The following is a 14,793-nucleotide window of genomic DNA, read 5'->3' as shown; positions in this document are numbered from 1 at the left end:
CGAACCGCAGCTGATGTTTGTATTATATATTGATTGATTCTTTGTCGAAAAAACGTCTTTGAATTTTTCACAACCGTTGTCGTATGTGTGAAAAATTGCTTTTTTTGTTTCTCAAATTTTTCTTTGCGAATATGCATGGTGCTCTTATCTGGAGTTATAGACATAATTGCTACTTAAAAAAGAAGTTCAATAGTCTATAACGGTTTTTGTCTTTCGGTACCATGCTCTATATTCATCCACCAAATGCCAATTTCCCTGCTACATAATTCTACACGATTCCAGATGGACAAGTTTTCTCGCGTTTAATCTGTGTGGTCCAAACCTGTAAAATGTTCGATTGGGCGACTTCATGCAACACCTGTGGTCACGCCTTGTGCTTTATGGAGGTCTTTTCACCTCGTGTATTATGTCTAGAATTGTATCAGCCATTGAAATCTGAGGTTTTAGTGCGGCGTTCCACCGCCAATTTTCAAACTGCAAAAACACAAACATTGACTGTCTTAACGTGTAAATTACCACCTCGCATTGCAGTTCAAATAAACAATGTCCGCTTTGCTCAACGACCAGAAGTTGCCATTTTTACATCGCTTCAACGTCGTTTTATGTAAAAAAATAGCAATTTTTGCCTGCAGGGTATGCGCTTTCTGCTCAGTCTGGCGCTTGCTGATTGAACTTATTATATAATTAGCCGAAACTTATTATATACGTGACGGATGTGAAGGCGTCTCTTGCTCGATTGTTTTCGGAACCCTGCCTGCTTCAAACATTCAACGTGTAAATATTTGCTTTAAAATGATTATTTTAATCACTTTTGCAATATTTGCGTCAAGATACATCATTGCTCGACAAACGACATATAACGTGAAGTGGAAATTGCCTATTTTTCAACTTATACTAAAAGATAATTGTACTGTAAATAACTAAATATATGGCATATAACAGCCCTACCGATGACCAGTATTGTGTTATTTCTTGAAACATATCATTAAGTTGATATCTGTTAACGTTAGGACTGTTTAATAAGCACTTTTTATTAGAATTTTAGTTATGGCCCCTTAAAATTGTTCAGCTTCAACTTAAAATGAAAAAAGCAGATCCCAGAACTTTCGGTTCAGCAATGACCGTGCAACATCAATTCGGGATTTCTTATTTTGACTTGATTGTGATGAAATGAAATTTAAGAAAATACTTTTCGCTCTTTTTTCATGAAAACTGTTCAAAAGTGCAACTTTTTTTAATCAAGATGGCCGCCGTTTAAATTGTTGGGTTGCACTTAAAAAACCCTCAAGCCCAATTTGAGCACGCTAGCTTCAGTATTGACCAAGGGACTTCCGTTTATTGCAATTAATTAGATATTGTTGAATTATTCTCAAAATTTAATGAAACGCATGTCACACTGCCAATTATTAACTTGAGGTTCATGAAAATATAGTAAAAAGGCCATTTTCCTCGGAGCAACCAAATAGCTGCTAGTTGTTGAAGTGCGGCATCTGTCCCGCGACGCTTCGTCACTGAACTATGAAACAGTTTTGCATCTATAGATATGTTTTGATACATAGATATTGCATCGCAAAAAAAAAATTTTTTTTGAGGAAAGTAATTTGTTCCAAATTTCAACTAAAATTCGAAATTGACGTTGCGCGGTCAGTGCTGAGCCAAACGTGTATTTTGTTTTTTTAGATGAAATTGAGCAACTATAAGGAGGTTTCACTAAAATCTTGAAAAAAATGGTTATTTTTCACCTGCGTTTTTGACTACGTAGTGCAGTGTTAGTAGATATCCATCTGTCTATTGTATGTTCAATAAATATAAAGAAATCTATTTTCACAGAATTGTAATCCCGACTCCCTATTTACTTTTTAAGATTTCATGGTGTTCTGATTCGACGCGTACCCATTAACTACCATCCGGCAGCAAAATTCGTTCTTTTTACATTGATTCAACGTAGAAATGACGGATTTTGCTGTTTGGACGTTGGTGTCGAGTGAATAATTGAACTGCCTTCCGATGATTACGAACGTGTGGAAACGGGCTATTGTTTCAAGCAAAACCAATGACCACTTGTTGATTTTTCCAGGGTCACATTCACAAGACTTATGTGTATCCCAGTTCCCAGACATCAAAATCCATCATTTTTACGTTTGTAGACATTGAATGTAAAAATGCTGGATTTTGCTGTCTTACGTAGTTTTAACGTCATACGATATTGAATTTGTTCAAACAATGCCCTATTTTGCTGACTGACTCAGATGATATCACTTTGAAAGCTTTTCCACGTTAGAATTGTGCAATTGTTGGAGTGATAATAATAATTATTGCGTCGCTTATTACTTTGGCAATCTTGGCTTTTTCTTATTTTTGGACACCCGTATTATTATTGTTCTTACTGTTAACAAACAATTATATCATTATGTCAACAGAGTTAAGAATTCTTTCATGTTGTTTTAATAATTTTTATGCCTCAATTGGACTTTTCGCGACTTTTTACAAATAATCATGGACGTTCTGTGGGAAGACCGAGACATTCGCTTTGACGTCGCATTGCAGTAAGTCCATTGATTTTGTAACGTTTTTTAATGTTATGCAAACGAATGGTAATGCAAAGTTTTCTTTCTTATCGTAATCCACAGAACAAAATCCGTCATTTTTACATTGATTTGACCTCTGCAGACGTTGAATCAATGTAAAAAAGCCAGATTTGGCTGTCTGGGAACAAGAGCGTTTCATTCACATCTGTGTACATCAGACAGATGAATACGAGGCCTGGTGAGTTCCTGATCGAGTCGTTCGGTGCGGTCGAAGACACAAAAGGGAATAATGGCGAAAGAGGAAAACTGATTGTGACCAACTTGCGAGTGATGTGGCATTCTCATGCTCTGCCTCGCATCAACCTCTGTAAGTGACCACTCTCTGCAGACGTTAAATCAATGTAAAAATCGTAAATTTTGCTGTCTGGGCACTTAGTGCATCACCAACAACTAACCGCCCCATAAGATGCTTCAGGCAAGAAGTAAACATGGGTGCTTTTTCAGCTGTTTTGTTTGGTCTATTTTACATTGATTCATTATTTTACATTACGTTGTTAAACGAACTAATTTTTCCAACAGGCTATGTCTTGTTTTCAGAATGAAATAGAAACTTTAGGTGACAAAATGAACAGTCATTTTGTGCTCCTATAACTTCAACGTAAAGTAATCCATTGCGCATATCACTAGCTGCTGCCTGAATACGTCCGTTCACTGAAGCCCTAAAGCAACGTATTGTTTTTCAGCAATTGGATATTCGTGCATTCTCAACATAACAACAAAGAGAACCAACTCAGTAAGATTCAGTATAACTTGTATGGTCCAGAGTATGTCCTGTCGCTTTTTGAACAAACCTTTTTGTAACAGAAACTGCGAGGCCACACAGAAGCACTCAGCATCTCGACGAAATGCAACAACAATCGCTACGAGTTTGTTTTCACAAATGAAGTGTCTCGTACCGCTGGATTGTTTGTCACCGTGCTGGCAGTGTTCAAGTAAGCTTGTAGGAAACGTTTTAAAATGTTTACTTCCTGGCTTTTGAGGCGTTGTTGCGCTGCCATCCCTTTTACTTGCGCTTTGTGTTTGGAAGCAGTCTTGCATCAAACTTAAGGGAAAGTAATGGTTAACCAGACCAAGATATCATTCACATTTCGTGTCGTGGCATAGACCGGACTCTCAAAGGCATCATGGCCAGAATTGTGCTTTTTCTGGTATTGCTTGATGGTCAAATACTGACAGAGAGTTCTTAAACAACTTGTACTTCCAGGGCGTACGACTCCAGTAAGTTGTATCGAGATTTAAAATTACGAGGAGCGCTGATTCAGGATAAGTCACTCAAGTTACTGCCCAAGGTACGTCATAATAACAAGTGTTTATGTTTAAATACAATCATGAAACTGTCAACAATGACTGATGCAACATTTGTGAAAATGTGGATCGTCCCATGAAGTGCAGTCGTGTGGCAGTACATGGACAAGTACGCCTTCCCTCTGTGGGATGGGCTTCAATTACTGTTCAACAACAAGAATTTTGCATTTCTTGAATGTCGAATCTACAGTGAAGAAACTTATCAATTATCGTTTACTTTATTTGATAAAAGTTATAGACTCTCTTGCTTTTTATTCTATTTACTTTTACATGTTACGTTTCTTCATTAGTAATTAGTTTGATTAATTCATTAGTAATAGTCTTTATAAATATTTTTTAATTGTTTGTTATTGTGGCGCAACATGCAATTGTTACCCCACAACACCTACACTTGAAGCCTTTGAAGAATTTTATTATTATTTTTGCTTTTGACATGATCAAACTGAGGATGCTGTAATGGCGAAATCGATTTATGATTAAAAAATGAGGCTGGTAAACTGTTTGTTACGTGAGCAGCTAAGCTTCTACCATTTTGAGAAAGGTCTTTGGTCGAACGAAAGCAATCTTATGATCTGTTAGAGTGCAGCGCGCATTGAAACTTCAAATTAATTTAAAGAACCAATTCCATGTGTTAACGTTTGAAAAGCGAACAATATGAGCCTTGTTTCTGCAGGAGGAAGTTGCTGACAAGATTAATGGAGTCTGGAACTTGTCGAGCGATCAGGGAAACCTTGGTTCATTCATCATCACGAACATCCGAGTGGTGTGGCATGCCAACATGAATGAAAGCTTCAATGTCAGCATTCCCTACTTACAGATTGTAAGTAATTTAGAACCTTAACCAACAAATCAGTCATGTTTTTACATTGATTCAACGCTTACCGAGTTTATAGAATGTAGTGAGTTTCCCAGACAACAAAATCTGTCCTTTTTACATTATTCAACGTCTGCAGATGACGTAAAAAATCAATGTAAAAATGACAGGTTTTGCTGCTTGGGTAATTCTTGTTAGTAGTCAGATTGTTTTCGCTGCGTCTCTTGCGGGCTGATATAAACTTTGCCTTTGAATAAGTTAAAGAGCACGGTACTCCCTCCAACCGACTACAAAGCTTTCGTAATTGAAAGAACTGCGTTCTATCCCAAATTTTGTCTTACATTGCTTCTTACTGACGCTTTCCACCGCTTTGCGCAGCACAGCGTAAAAGTTCGCGATTCGAAATTTGGCCTCGCGATGGTGATAGAGAGCACGTGGCAGAGCGGTGGATATGTGCTTGGCTTCCGTATTGACCCGCTGGAAAAATTACGATTGGCGGCAAAGATGATACAAAACCTGCACCGGGTCTACTCGGCCAGTCCTTATTACGGCGTGCAGTATGAACGCTCCGTTGATGAGGTAATGTTTATGTAGTTGGTGATTTGAGCAATTGCTGACTGACCACTAGGTCCGAGTCACTAAGCTTGCACCAGGTGCTGGTGGCGTAGTGCAAGCTTTGGTGTTGTTGCAATTACCATTCCCTACGTAACGCAAAAAGAACACGCACCATTATGCTATTTCGTTTTCTTTGCAAAAAAACGTTAGATCTTTTCTGCGGCTAGTGAACCGTTTTCACGTGCGTGTATCTGAACTTTACTCAAATTAACAAAACCAGTTCGAAATGAAATCAAGTCTCCTATTTCACTTCCCTCTCGACAGGCCGACCTAAAAGGTTCAGACGAGACGACCGTGAACGAACCTGAGGTAGAAGACCTCGACATCGACACCAGCGTCAAGTCCGATGCCTCTGCCGCATATTTCGCCGATGGAACGGTAGAGGACAAGTCACCGGCCGACCCCGTCTTTTCCCCTGAGCTTGGCCTCGCCATGGAGCCATTAAAACCGGGATGCACGTTAGAAAGCTTATGGAACATATTGTAGGGCTTAATGAGGTAGTGGTGAGCGTAGATGCCATGTTATTCGAGCCAGGTGCAAACCACACCCCTTCACAAGTTAAATGTAAGAGTTGGATTTTCGATATTGCATCGGAAACACATTTTCATCACGTGTTTGGTTAGCTGGTCCCCGAAGTCTGTGGTTACGCCACTGTAAACAAAAGGGATTGTCAACATCCACAGAGTCATACTGTTACGTATTCTATCCTACTGTAATTCTCACTTTAAGCCTGCAATACCACCCTGTAATTGGAACAGGATTAAAAAATGTGCTAGTGATTCCATGCTCGTGATATTAGCTACACGATTTGTGATTTACTTAGTAAAGTATATTTTTAATAATCTGTACAATGTACAATTGTACATTGTGTACAACCTTCATGGTGCTTTTCGACAATATTCAACGATTGCTTAAACAAGAATTGGATACTTTCATCTATCAGAATCAGTCCATTTTGCATGGCCTCAAATGTCCAAAGACTTAAGAGTTCAATGTAAAAGGATTGATTTGATTGGCTGGAATTGTCATTTCAAGTACGGTGCAAACGGCTTTGTTTTGAAAGCAATTTTTGTACAATAAATCACATGCATTTATAATGAAGACAAAAGTTGCAATCATGCGAAAATAAAACGACATTTTGTTTAATGTTTATGTAATGTAGTTTTTAGCGATTGCAGTTGTAACCACTGAATTAACTTGCTCACTGTAACTGTGATGAATGCCTGTTTTTATACTTGAAAATTATTTATGTTTTGTATTTGCAAAAAAGGCAAGAAAATAAATTACTATCCTTCATTCTGACACTGGCACTGGTGGCTCTATGTGCTTTATCAGCGACTGGATTGCCTTTGACGACCCTTTTGTCTGCCCAAGATAGACTTTGGCAGCGGCAGACATGTTCCGTCTATTGTCGTCGCTTATTTTCTTCAAGCGATCCAGTTCCATTCTCCAGAAATCGTCATGCGTCTTTTTGAAATCAGCATGGAATTTTTCCTTTTGGTCGATTTTGAATAATCGAGTTTTCATTTCGTACCTAAACATTGGTAGACAAAAAGGTTTTGTGGCTTTTTAATGTCTGCATATGATAAGATTTTTGGTCGTATCTAAACAATGCAACCAAAAGCCTGGATGCCACAGCAAAGTGACTGGGGTGATGACAAAAAATACACCGTCTGGTTTACTTTTTAATCAGTTAAATTTATAATATTTAAGTTATAATATTTAAAGTTATAGTTATATAAAGTTATATTATAAGTTAGTTAAAGTTATAATATTTGTTTCAATAACAAGCAAATTATGACTTAAGTTTTGTTCCACCCAAAGATTAAACAACGATTCTTATACCGTAACGCGTGAACTTCGTTGTAACTTATTTTCTTCTTTCCAACTTTTGGCCGGACGATGTGCACCATGGGAAACGGGGGGAGTCTTGTGCTGCCCTCTCGCGGTGGTCGTTTTTCCTTAATTTCTCTAGAAATATAAAATCAAGTTAGTTTCATGGAAAGCGTAAACAGTAAAAAATTGGTAAGAAATTATTTCAAAAAGAGAAACACTTTTTTCGAATAAAGCTCGACCGCAAATTGTGTTCTCCTTTGCAATTGCTTACTTTTCTGTTGGCGCTTCAGATGCTCCGGTTTCAGCCATGTTCTTAAAAGTTGGTTTTTGTGCTACGTTTAAATAAGAGAGAGAGAGAAACCTTTTATTTTGTCTGTTGCGACAATAGTACGGTACAATTATACACAATACGAATAAAATAGTACCATAGCTATCTAAATACCACAACAGACAGGAAGCAGCGAAAGACTATATCAGTCATCGAGTCAGCTGCTTCCCAGTTCTTAATGTGACAAATGTCAAGCATCGGCAAATTACGTTGAAACAAGATAGGATGATGTTCAGTAATATTAATAAAAGAAAAGAAATCATGTGCTGCTGCGATCCTCAAGTGAAGTCCTGTGGTTTTATTCAAATATAAACTTTATTCCGGGTGATTAAACATAGGAAAAACTTTTGAAATCAATAAACTCTTGTAGCAAGGGCGTTTAAACTTCAGTGCAACCAAGATAAATATTAAATAAATAATAATTAGTAACTTAATTCGTTTTTCAAACAGTGTAAACTAGGCTACTCTGAAAGTATAAAAAAAATTGCTGAAAGGAATCTGCCAATAGAGTGGGCTATTTGGATTTTTAAGGTTCATTCATGATAGACTCTGGTTTTCCGAAGTTTTTGTGCCAGTTGCTTTCAAACAGATGTCTGTCACTTTGCCGCAAGACATGGATATATCATATATGAAACTTTAAATACAAATAACTATTTTTATAGGCTACGGACTGCACCCAAATTTTCAATGCCTTTCGTTATCTTGTCGGCTGAGTTGTGAAGGTGCCTACATGGTGATCGAATACACGTTGGTGCGACACCACTCGAGGTAGTGACTAAACTCCCATGCACGAAAACAGAGTTCTGTGTTGGCAAGGCACCGAATGGATTTCCGAAACGGGAACACTTGAATGAATGACTAGTCTTTTGTTGCTTCCTACTGTCCGCATCTGTAATTTGCCTACATTGTAGACTACTGTAAGCAATGTTTTGACAACGTACACAAAATAAATCTGTAGCTTGTTATTCATAAGCTGCGGTAGGCCTACTACGGTAGTTCACCGAAACTAAGTTAGATTTTGTTCGGTGAATTGTCATAGGGTAGAGAGATGGCTGACTACCTTATTAGGCCTACATTTCCCTACTAGGCTACTGGCCTACACAACCCAAAACCGTAAGCCTACAAGGGAAAACAGAAAAAAAAAACTATTTTTACGTATGCATGCTGTTGTAACGTTTTATGATGTGGTTGTGGACCAAAGAGATAGTAGAAGTAGATATATTGATAGAGATAGTAGAAGTTTTAAAGCATGCCTGGACAGTGAGCACTGAGGTCGACACTCACTCGACAGTCATATTATGATTGCAAGATAGGCCTAGGCCTACTTGTATCGTTGCCTCTGGCTGGTACAATCATCTATCAGTGCGGGTATCGATGGCTGGAGAGCTGTCACGTAACAACTTTTGTAAGGCATGAACCAAACCAGAACATGGTTTAAGTGGCTACTGTCCAATTGTGACCCTTCCAGCATTCAGCCAGAGAGTTGATTAGTGGTTTGAACGTTGGCAGGTCGGCAGCAGTGGCCGAGTGGTTAGCGCGTTGGGCTCGCAGTCGAGAGCCTGCATGTTCGACTCCAGCCACCGCACTTGCTGTTGTTTCTCTGGGCAAGAAACTTTACGATAATTGCCTCTACCCAGTGATCGATTTCGAGTAATGGGTAGTACCAAATTTAAGTCATAAATAGAGTAGACAACCGGAAACAGACATTGCAGTCGGCTGCAGCGTGAGTCAGGTGTACGTCGGAAGGCGTACACCGATGCATAGCGCTCAAGTCCGCTTTCCCGCAATGCAGGATAAAGATAATAAAACAAACAAAACAAAACGTTGTTTGATAATTACAGAAGAAAGAGTTATGACAGGGCTGAAAATCGAACCCAGCACCTCATCCAAATGTATTCCCTAACCCTCTAGGACACGCTGGCTACGGGGGAACGTTTACTTAATTTACTTTCAATCACAACTGTTAGCGTTTTTTCTCTCTTCTACCTCTAACTTCCATTTACGCAATGGCGTCAGTCACAGACAACGCAGCTTCTAATTGGTTTATGCTTTACAGGCGTTTACAAAAGTTGTTATGATGAATTAAGTGGCTACCCACTGAAGTAGTGTACATAGCCTACCGACTCCGAGAGTAACCATAGTTGTTTAATTTTGCAAATTCGTTGTTTGAAAAAAAAGTGGTGATAGATTAAATTATAAAAAACAAACAAATATATCTAGACATAGAAACTTAGTTAGTACTTAGTAGAAAGAACATAGTTAGTAGAAAGAAAGAACTAGACATAGAAACATAGTTTTCTATTTTCCTCATATTTTGCGTTAAAAATACGACATTCGTAGGCCTAAAACGAAAAAACGTTAGGCTTTCTATCTAAGACTTAGCCAATGCCATGGACATTCAAATGTTATAGGCTAATAAAGTCTGACTAGCTTTAACATTGATATGTTTTTTTTTTACATTTTTTATTTGTTTCTGTACATTTTTTCTACTTTGTTTGCAGCATTCATTAAAAATGAAAAGAGTAGGTTACAGACAAACAAAAAGTACGACTTTTAAATCTCGTTCTTTGCTAAGGCTGCTTCGCACTCTTAGAACTTCACCACGAGAATTGCTGTTTCAACGTCACAATTTTGTTCTATCCTTACAAAAGAATTGCTTGTCTACCACCTGTGTTCCTTCAAAGTAGCTATGCATTATAGCTATCGGTCTCTCATTTTTAAAAACTGAAATGATAGCCTATTGGTTATCGCACCAGTTTGTTGATGATTCAGTTCTTTATTGTTGAAAACAATAACATCTGAGCATGGACCGACACGATACTTTTAATCTCTTTAGGGATCATTTTACACCAGCTTGTTGATGTTGCTATTGAAAACTTGTTGAAAGACATTTGATACCTCAACTATTCGGAGACAAGATATGGTTTTACTGGAATTTTTCTTGAGAAGCCGGTTTGGCTTATGCTATGCGATATTTTTACAAAATAGTGTAGTAGGCTAGCCTATTGTTTATTTTAGGCTAATAAAAATATGCGCTGCCTACCATTGTTCCGTAGGCCTATATTCACAACAGCACAATTTAATTTATTCGATGAAACCAAAACACTTTTCGCTTAACTTTAGACTAGAGCAAATACACCTAATAACGTGTAGCTACACTGTACATTGGGTATAGCTTACTTTTGGACGGGCCCGAGATAATTTTGAAGTTTGGAATCTTTCCAAGATACCAGAAAACGTGAAAGAAGCCATACATACATTCTTTTGATACAGTGCACTTTAATTGAGAGATAACCTCAGCTTTAAAGGGTAAACTTCTTGTTAGTTTCGGCAGAGTTTGCTTTCTTATACCAAAGACATCGAATTTTGAGTCAATATGCTCATTGAATGATTGAAATCTCCCTGATTGAAATGGTAATCTGGTTTGATCATGTGCGTATTAGCTCGTGCTAAAATAATTTGCTGTAATGAACAGAGAAATTAAAACAAATGTTCTATAATAATAATTTATTTTAAATATAGATGTAAAATCAGTTATTTTCGTTACTTGAGAAGGGCTAACTTGAGTATGGCCGAAAACATTTTTAGTTTCTGTTCACTCTAATGTATGATGCTTCTTGTTGCTTGGTTTTATCTGCCTACGGTTGAAGAAAGTCACCTCTCTACCAAAATTGTATCTATCACTGGTCAACAGCAAATTTTAATCGAGCTCGTGATTAATTGATTCTAGAAGCATTTTGTGCGCTGATTTCAAAAATGTCTTTATTTTTTTCCTAGCACATCATGTTTTCTAGATATTCCAATTTTAAAATTTTGAAGACATGCCACATTTACAGGCAAGTAAAGCAGATTTTTTATTTGCAAATTAAGTGTGACGTCATAATAAAACAATAATATAAACAATAAAACAATGATACTTCATAATCAAGCAAAGGGACAAAATAACTTATCCAAACTTGGAATCTGCTCGCCGGCCGGTTCCTCATGATGAAGCCATGTCGCCACCTTTACCTCCACAGGGAGGCCTAGATTCCATTGAAAATGATGGTGATGACGTCGCTTCATTAAGCGAACTCTCATCAACAAGTTCTGAGTATCAAGAAGAAGAAGAAGGCAGGCCACAGTTATTTTCCCAGGAGCACCTCAATGATTTGATTAGAGACCTTGGCCTTTCAAAGCAAAAGTCAGAAATCCTTGCGTCAAGATTAAAAGAGCGAAATCTGGTTGAGGAAGGTGTTGCAGTGAGCCATTACAGAAAACGAAACAAAGACCTCGCTGCTTTGTTTAAAGTTGATGGCCCCCTGTGCTTTTGTCATGATATTGAAGAACTTTTTCACAAATTGGGAGAAGTTCACAATCCTCATGAGTGGCGAGTTTTCATCGATTCCTCGAAAAGAAGCCTGAAAGTTGTTCTTTTACATAACGGAAATGAAAAGCCATCCATTCCCATAGCACACTCGGTGCACCTAAAGGAATCTTATGAAAACATCGAAATTCTTCTCAATGCTATTAATTACAGGGATTATGAGTGGAGTATTTGTGGAGATCTGAAAATGATTGGAATCTTAATGGGGATGCAAGGGGGATTTACAAAGTACTGTTGTTTCTTGTGTCTGTGGGATAGTCGCGCTACTAACTGAGCACTACCAGAAAAAGGATTGGTCAACAAGAAGCTCCTACAATCCTGGAAGAGAAAGTGTTCAAAATGTCCCGCTAGTTAATCCTGACAAAATTCTTTTGCCGCCGTTACATATCAAACTCGGCTTGATGAAGACTTTTGTGAAAGCAATGGGCAAATCAAATTCAAACGGTTTTCTGTACCTCGCAGCTGTAAGAAATTTCCAAAGCTAAGTCATGCAAAGCTTAAAGAAGGAATATTTGTTGGTCCACAGATTCGAGAAGTTTTAAAAGATACTGACTTTGAAAAATCACTCACTTCATCAGAATGTCGAGCATGGCAATCCTTTAAATGGTTATGCTTTAACTTTTTGGGAAATTTCAAGGCTGCTTCCTTCAGAAAAGGTGTTGAAAGGTTGCTCTCAAATTACAATGACATGGGCTGCCGTATGTCCCTCAAGATTCATTTTCTTCATTCCCACCTGGACTTTTTCCCTGAGAACCTTGGTGCAGTGAGTGATGAACAAGGTGAAAGGTTTCACCAAGATATCCAAAGCATGGAAGCACACTATCAAGGGTTCTGGAACGAAAGGATGATGGGTGATTACTGCTGGATGCTGCATCGCGATGATCCAACATGTACACCTATGCCCAGCGATTTTAATGCAGCAATGTCTAAGTGTCATTGCAACATTCTAAACACTATCTTTGGTATCATGCTGAACGTTTTTCTTGTATTTTTGTAATATAATACAGGGAGCTTAAAAACCTGACACTTCAGTATTGTGCTAGCTCAAGTATTTAGTACCTCAGACAAGGTTTAAGAGGCATTTTTTGCACTCTAATGTCTATGCATACATGTGCAACTAAATAGTGTTGAATCTGTGAAAGCAATGCACAAGTCTGAAACACTCTGCTCTCTGAAGCTAATCTAAATTTGAAAATTGTAGCGACAAAATCGGTATTTGAACGCAATAGCCTATTGACGTTTCTGGTCAAAAATTTTCAGACCAATAACTTTAAAACCTGATGTGCTAGAGCGAAACTAGCGCCAGATTTGAAATCAGCAGCAAATTGTGGTCTAAGAAAAGTTACTCCCATTTTCGATTAAATTTTTTTTTCAAATTTTGTTAACCATTATAATGGTTATCCAAAATTGTACTTTAAGAAAATATTGAATCGCTTTATCTCCACGAATTCCAACCAAAAAGAAAAGGATGAAATTGGGTTAAACATGACACATTGCTTGCCCATTCCGTTTGTGGGAAAAAATCTAAAACATTGGACAGTTTATGAAATGTAAATTTGATGAGGCCGTTTTTCTTATTTACAAAACATTCAAAATTAGTTTGTATTTTTAACTAAAGTCCCAGACTCCTTCGTCTCTCCGCTCAAATGTAGTAAGTTATACAGTTTCACATGTCCGTGTGATTCGGCATTGACGTAGGCCTACATCGGTATGTCCACCTGACATTTGACAACAAGATTACCAGAGCATCTGAACTTTCGGGACTTGAAGAAAAGTGCCATCAAAGACCATATCATATGGAATGTTTATTTTGCACAGATCCAAATTTTCTGCTGACTCATTTAAAATTTTACGCAAATGCAAATTACACTTTGACACAAAAATTCAGGAAGCGCTGTTAATCAAACGCTACAACCCAAATTTAAACATACAATTATTTGCGAGAAGCGCGTCGATTCTCCTCAACACAGGCCCGGATTTAGGGGAGGCAGAGGGTGCAGGTGCCCCGGGCTCCTCGACTTTTGAAGGGTGGAAAAATGTGATTACGTGGGAAAATGTGGTATAATAAAATGTGGTAAAATAAAAATGTGATTACCCCCTACGTGGAAAAATGTGGTTTTATGTTATTATTATTTTTTTTCTTTCAGCCTTTGAAGTTTCTGCAAAATGCTGTGCAGTGCAGTGCTGGGTTAATGCTACTGTAAGCATAGAGGTGTTTTTTCGCGCCCACGCGCGTAAATTTTTTTTTGCGGGGGCCCCCCGATCTAAAAGTGCCCCGGGCCCCCCATCAGCTAAATCCGGCCCTGCCTCAACATTTACTAACTTGGATGTAACACGTAGCCTACCCTGTGGTGCAAATTCTTTTGTCGTAACGAAGTTTTCTTTTCCTAATGTAGCCTAATTTGTTTTTCCGTCTATCTATCTGTTTTGCACGTTATTGCTTTTAATCGCTGTGTATTTCTTGATGCTTATAACCAGTTAGCTAGTTACTTTGAAGAAATTGGAATTTATTGCACTTTTATAAATATTTTCATATTCGTGATGAGGTCTTAAGTTAAGCCGAAAACGTTCGACTGCTAAAACTACTTGTAAATATGTAAAATATATTGTTATAATACTGGACCCTGTTGTATTGTTGTGTTTTGCCTATCCTTGATATAAAAAAAACTTCTTTTTCCTTGATGATATTGTTAATATATCCGATTTCTCTGAAAAAGTTTTGTCATTTTTAGGCGGTGGTTTAGACTTGTTCAATCTCAATTTATTAGGCTTAACCAAGTCGGCAGCGTTATAGGCACGCAGGTTTCAGCAGTGGATTTAAAAGGTAGACATTTTTACGTGACCCTCAAAAACTAAGGAAATAATGGGCTACAATATTTCAAAGTAAGGAAATAAGCAGTGTAACTTGGACCAACGTGTAATTTGGACCAGTCCCCTAAAT

General features: G+C 37.9%; 2 protein-coding genes across 2 annotated transcripts; one reads left to right on the top strand and one right to left on the bottom strand.

The window, feature by feature from the left end:
• The first annotated feature begins 8 nt into the window (after window positions 1-8).
• On the top strand, window positions 9-6,624 carry LOC145781850 (BBSome complex member BBS5-like). Its single transcript, XM_082593530.1, has 8 exons — window positions 9-2,546; window positions 2,747-2,895; window positions 3,272-3,321; window positions 3,393-3,520; window positions 3,793-3,877; window positions 4,567-4,713; window positions 5,086-5,286; window positions 5,587-6,624. The coding sequence occupies exons 1-8, from the start codon at window positions 2,497-2,499 to the stop codon at window positions 5,806-5,808; spliced, it is 1,032 nt and encodes a 343-aa protein (XP_082449656.1). The 5' UTR covers window positions 9-2,496; the 3' UTR covers window positions 5,809-6,624.
• On the bottom strand, window positions 6,404-7,526 carry LOC145781851 (uncharacterized). The gene is made up of 3 exons (XM_082593531.1): window positions 7,430-7,526; window positions 7,168-7,293; window positions 6,404-6,856 (listed from the first exon to the last, which is right to left on the bottom strand). The coding sequence occupies exons 1-3, from the start codon at window positions 7,465-7,467 to the stop codon at window positions 6,616-6,618; spliced, it is 405 nt and encodes a 134-aa protein (XP_082449657.1). The 5' UTR covers window positions 7,468-7,526; the 3' UTR covers window positions 6,404-6,615.
• Between the last annotated feature and the right edge of the window lie 7,267 nt (window positions 7,527-14,793).

Source organism: Aplidium turbinatum, chromosome 13 (assembly GCF_918807975.1).
Source record: "Aplidium turbinatum chromosome 13, kaAplTurb1.1, whole genome shotgun sequence".
Lineage (NCBI taxonomy): Eukaryota > Metazoa > Chordata > Ascidiacea > Aplousobranchia > Polyclinidae > Aplidium > Aplidium turbinatum.
The sequence above is the reverse complement of the archived record's forward strand: the minus strand, read 5'-3'. Positions and strand labels throughout refer to the sequence as shown.

Coding starts and splice junctions, on each gene's coding strand:
- LOC145781850 (XM_082593530.1), top strand. CDS start 2,497: ATGGACGTTCTGTGGGAAGACCGAGACATTCGCTTTGACGTCGCATTG. Junction 2,547..2,746: donor CGCTTTGACGTCGCATTGCA/GTAAGTCCATTG, acceptor TGTGTACATCAG/ACAGATGAATACGAGGCCTG. Junction 3,322..3,392: donor CAACAAAGAGAACCAACTCA/GTAAGATTCAGT, acceptor TTTTTGTAACAG/AAACTGCGAGGCCACACAGA.
- LOC145781851 (XM_082593531.1), bottom strand. CDS start 7,467: ATGGCTGAAACCGGAGCATCTGAAGCGCCAACAGAAAA. Junction 7,294..7,429: donor TCTGAAGCGCCAACAGAAAA/GTAAGCAATTGC, acceptor TTATATTTCTAG/AGAAATTAAGGAAAAACGAC. Junction 6,857..7,167: donor AACGAAGTTCACGCGTTACG/GTATAAGAATCG, acceptor ACCAATGTTTAG/GTACGAAATGAAAACTCGAT.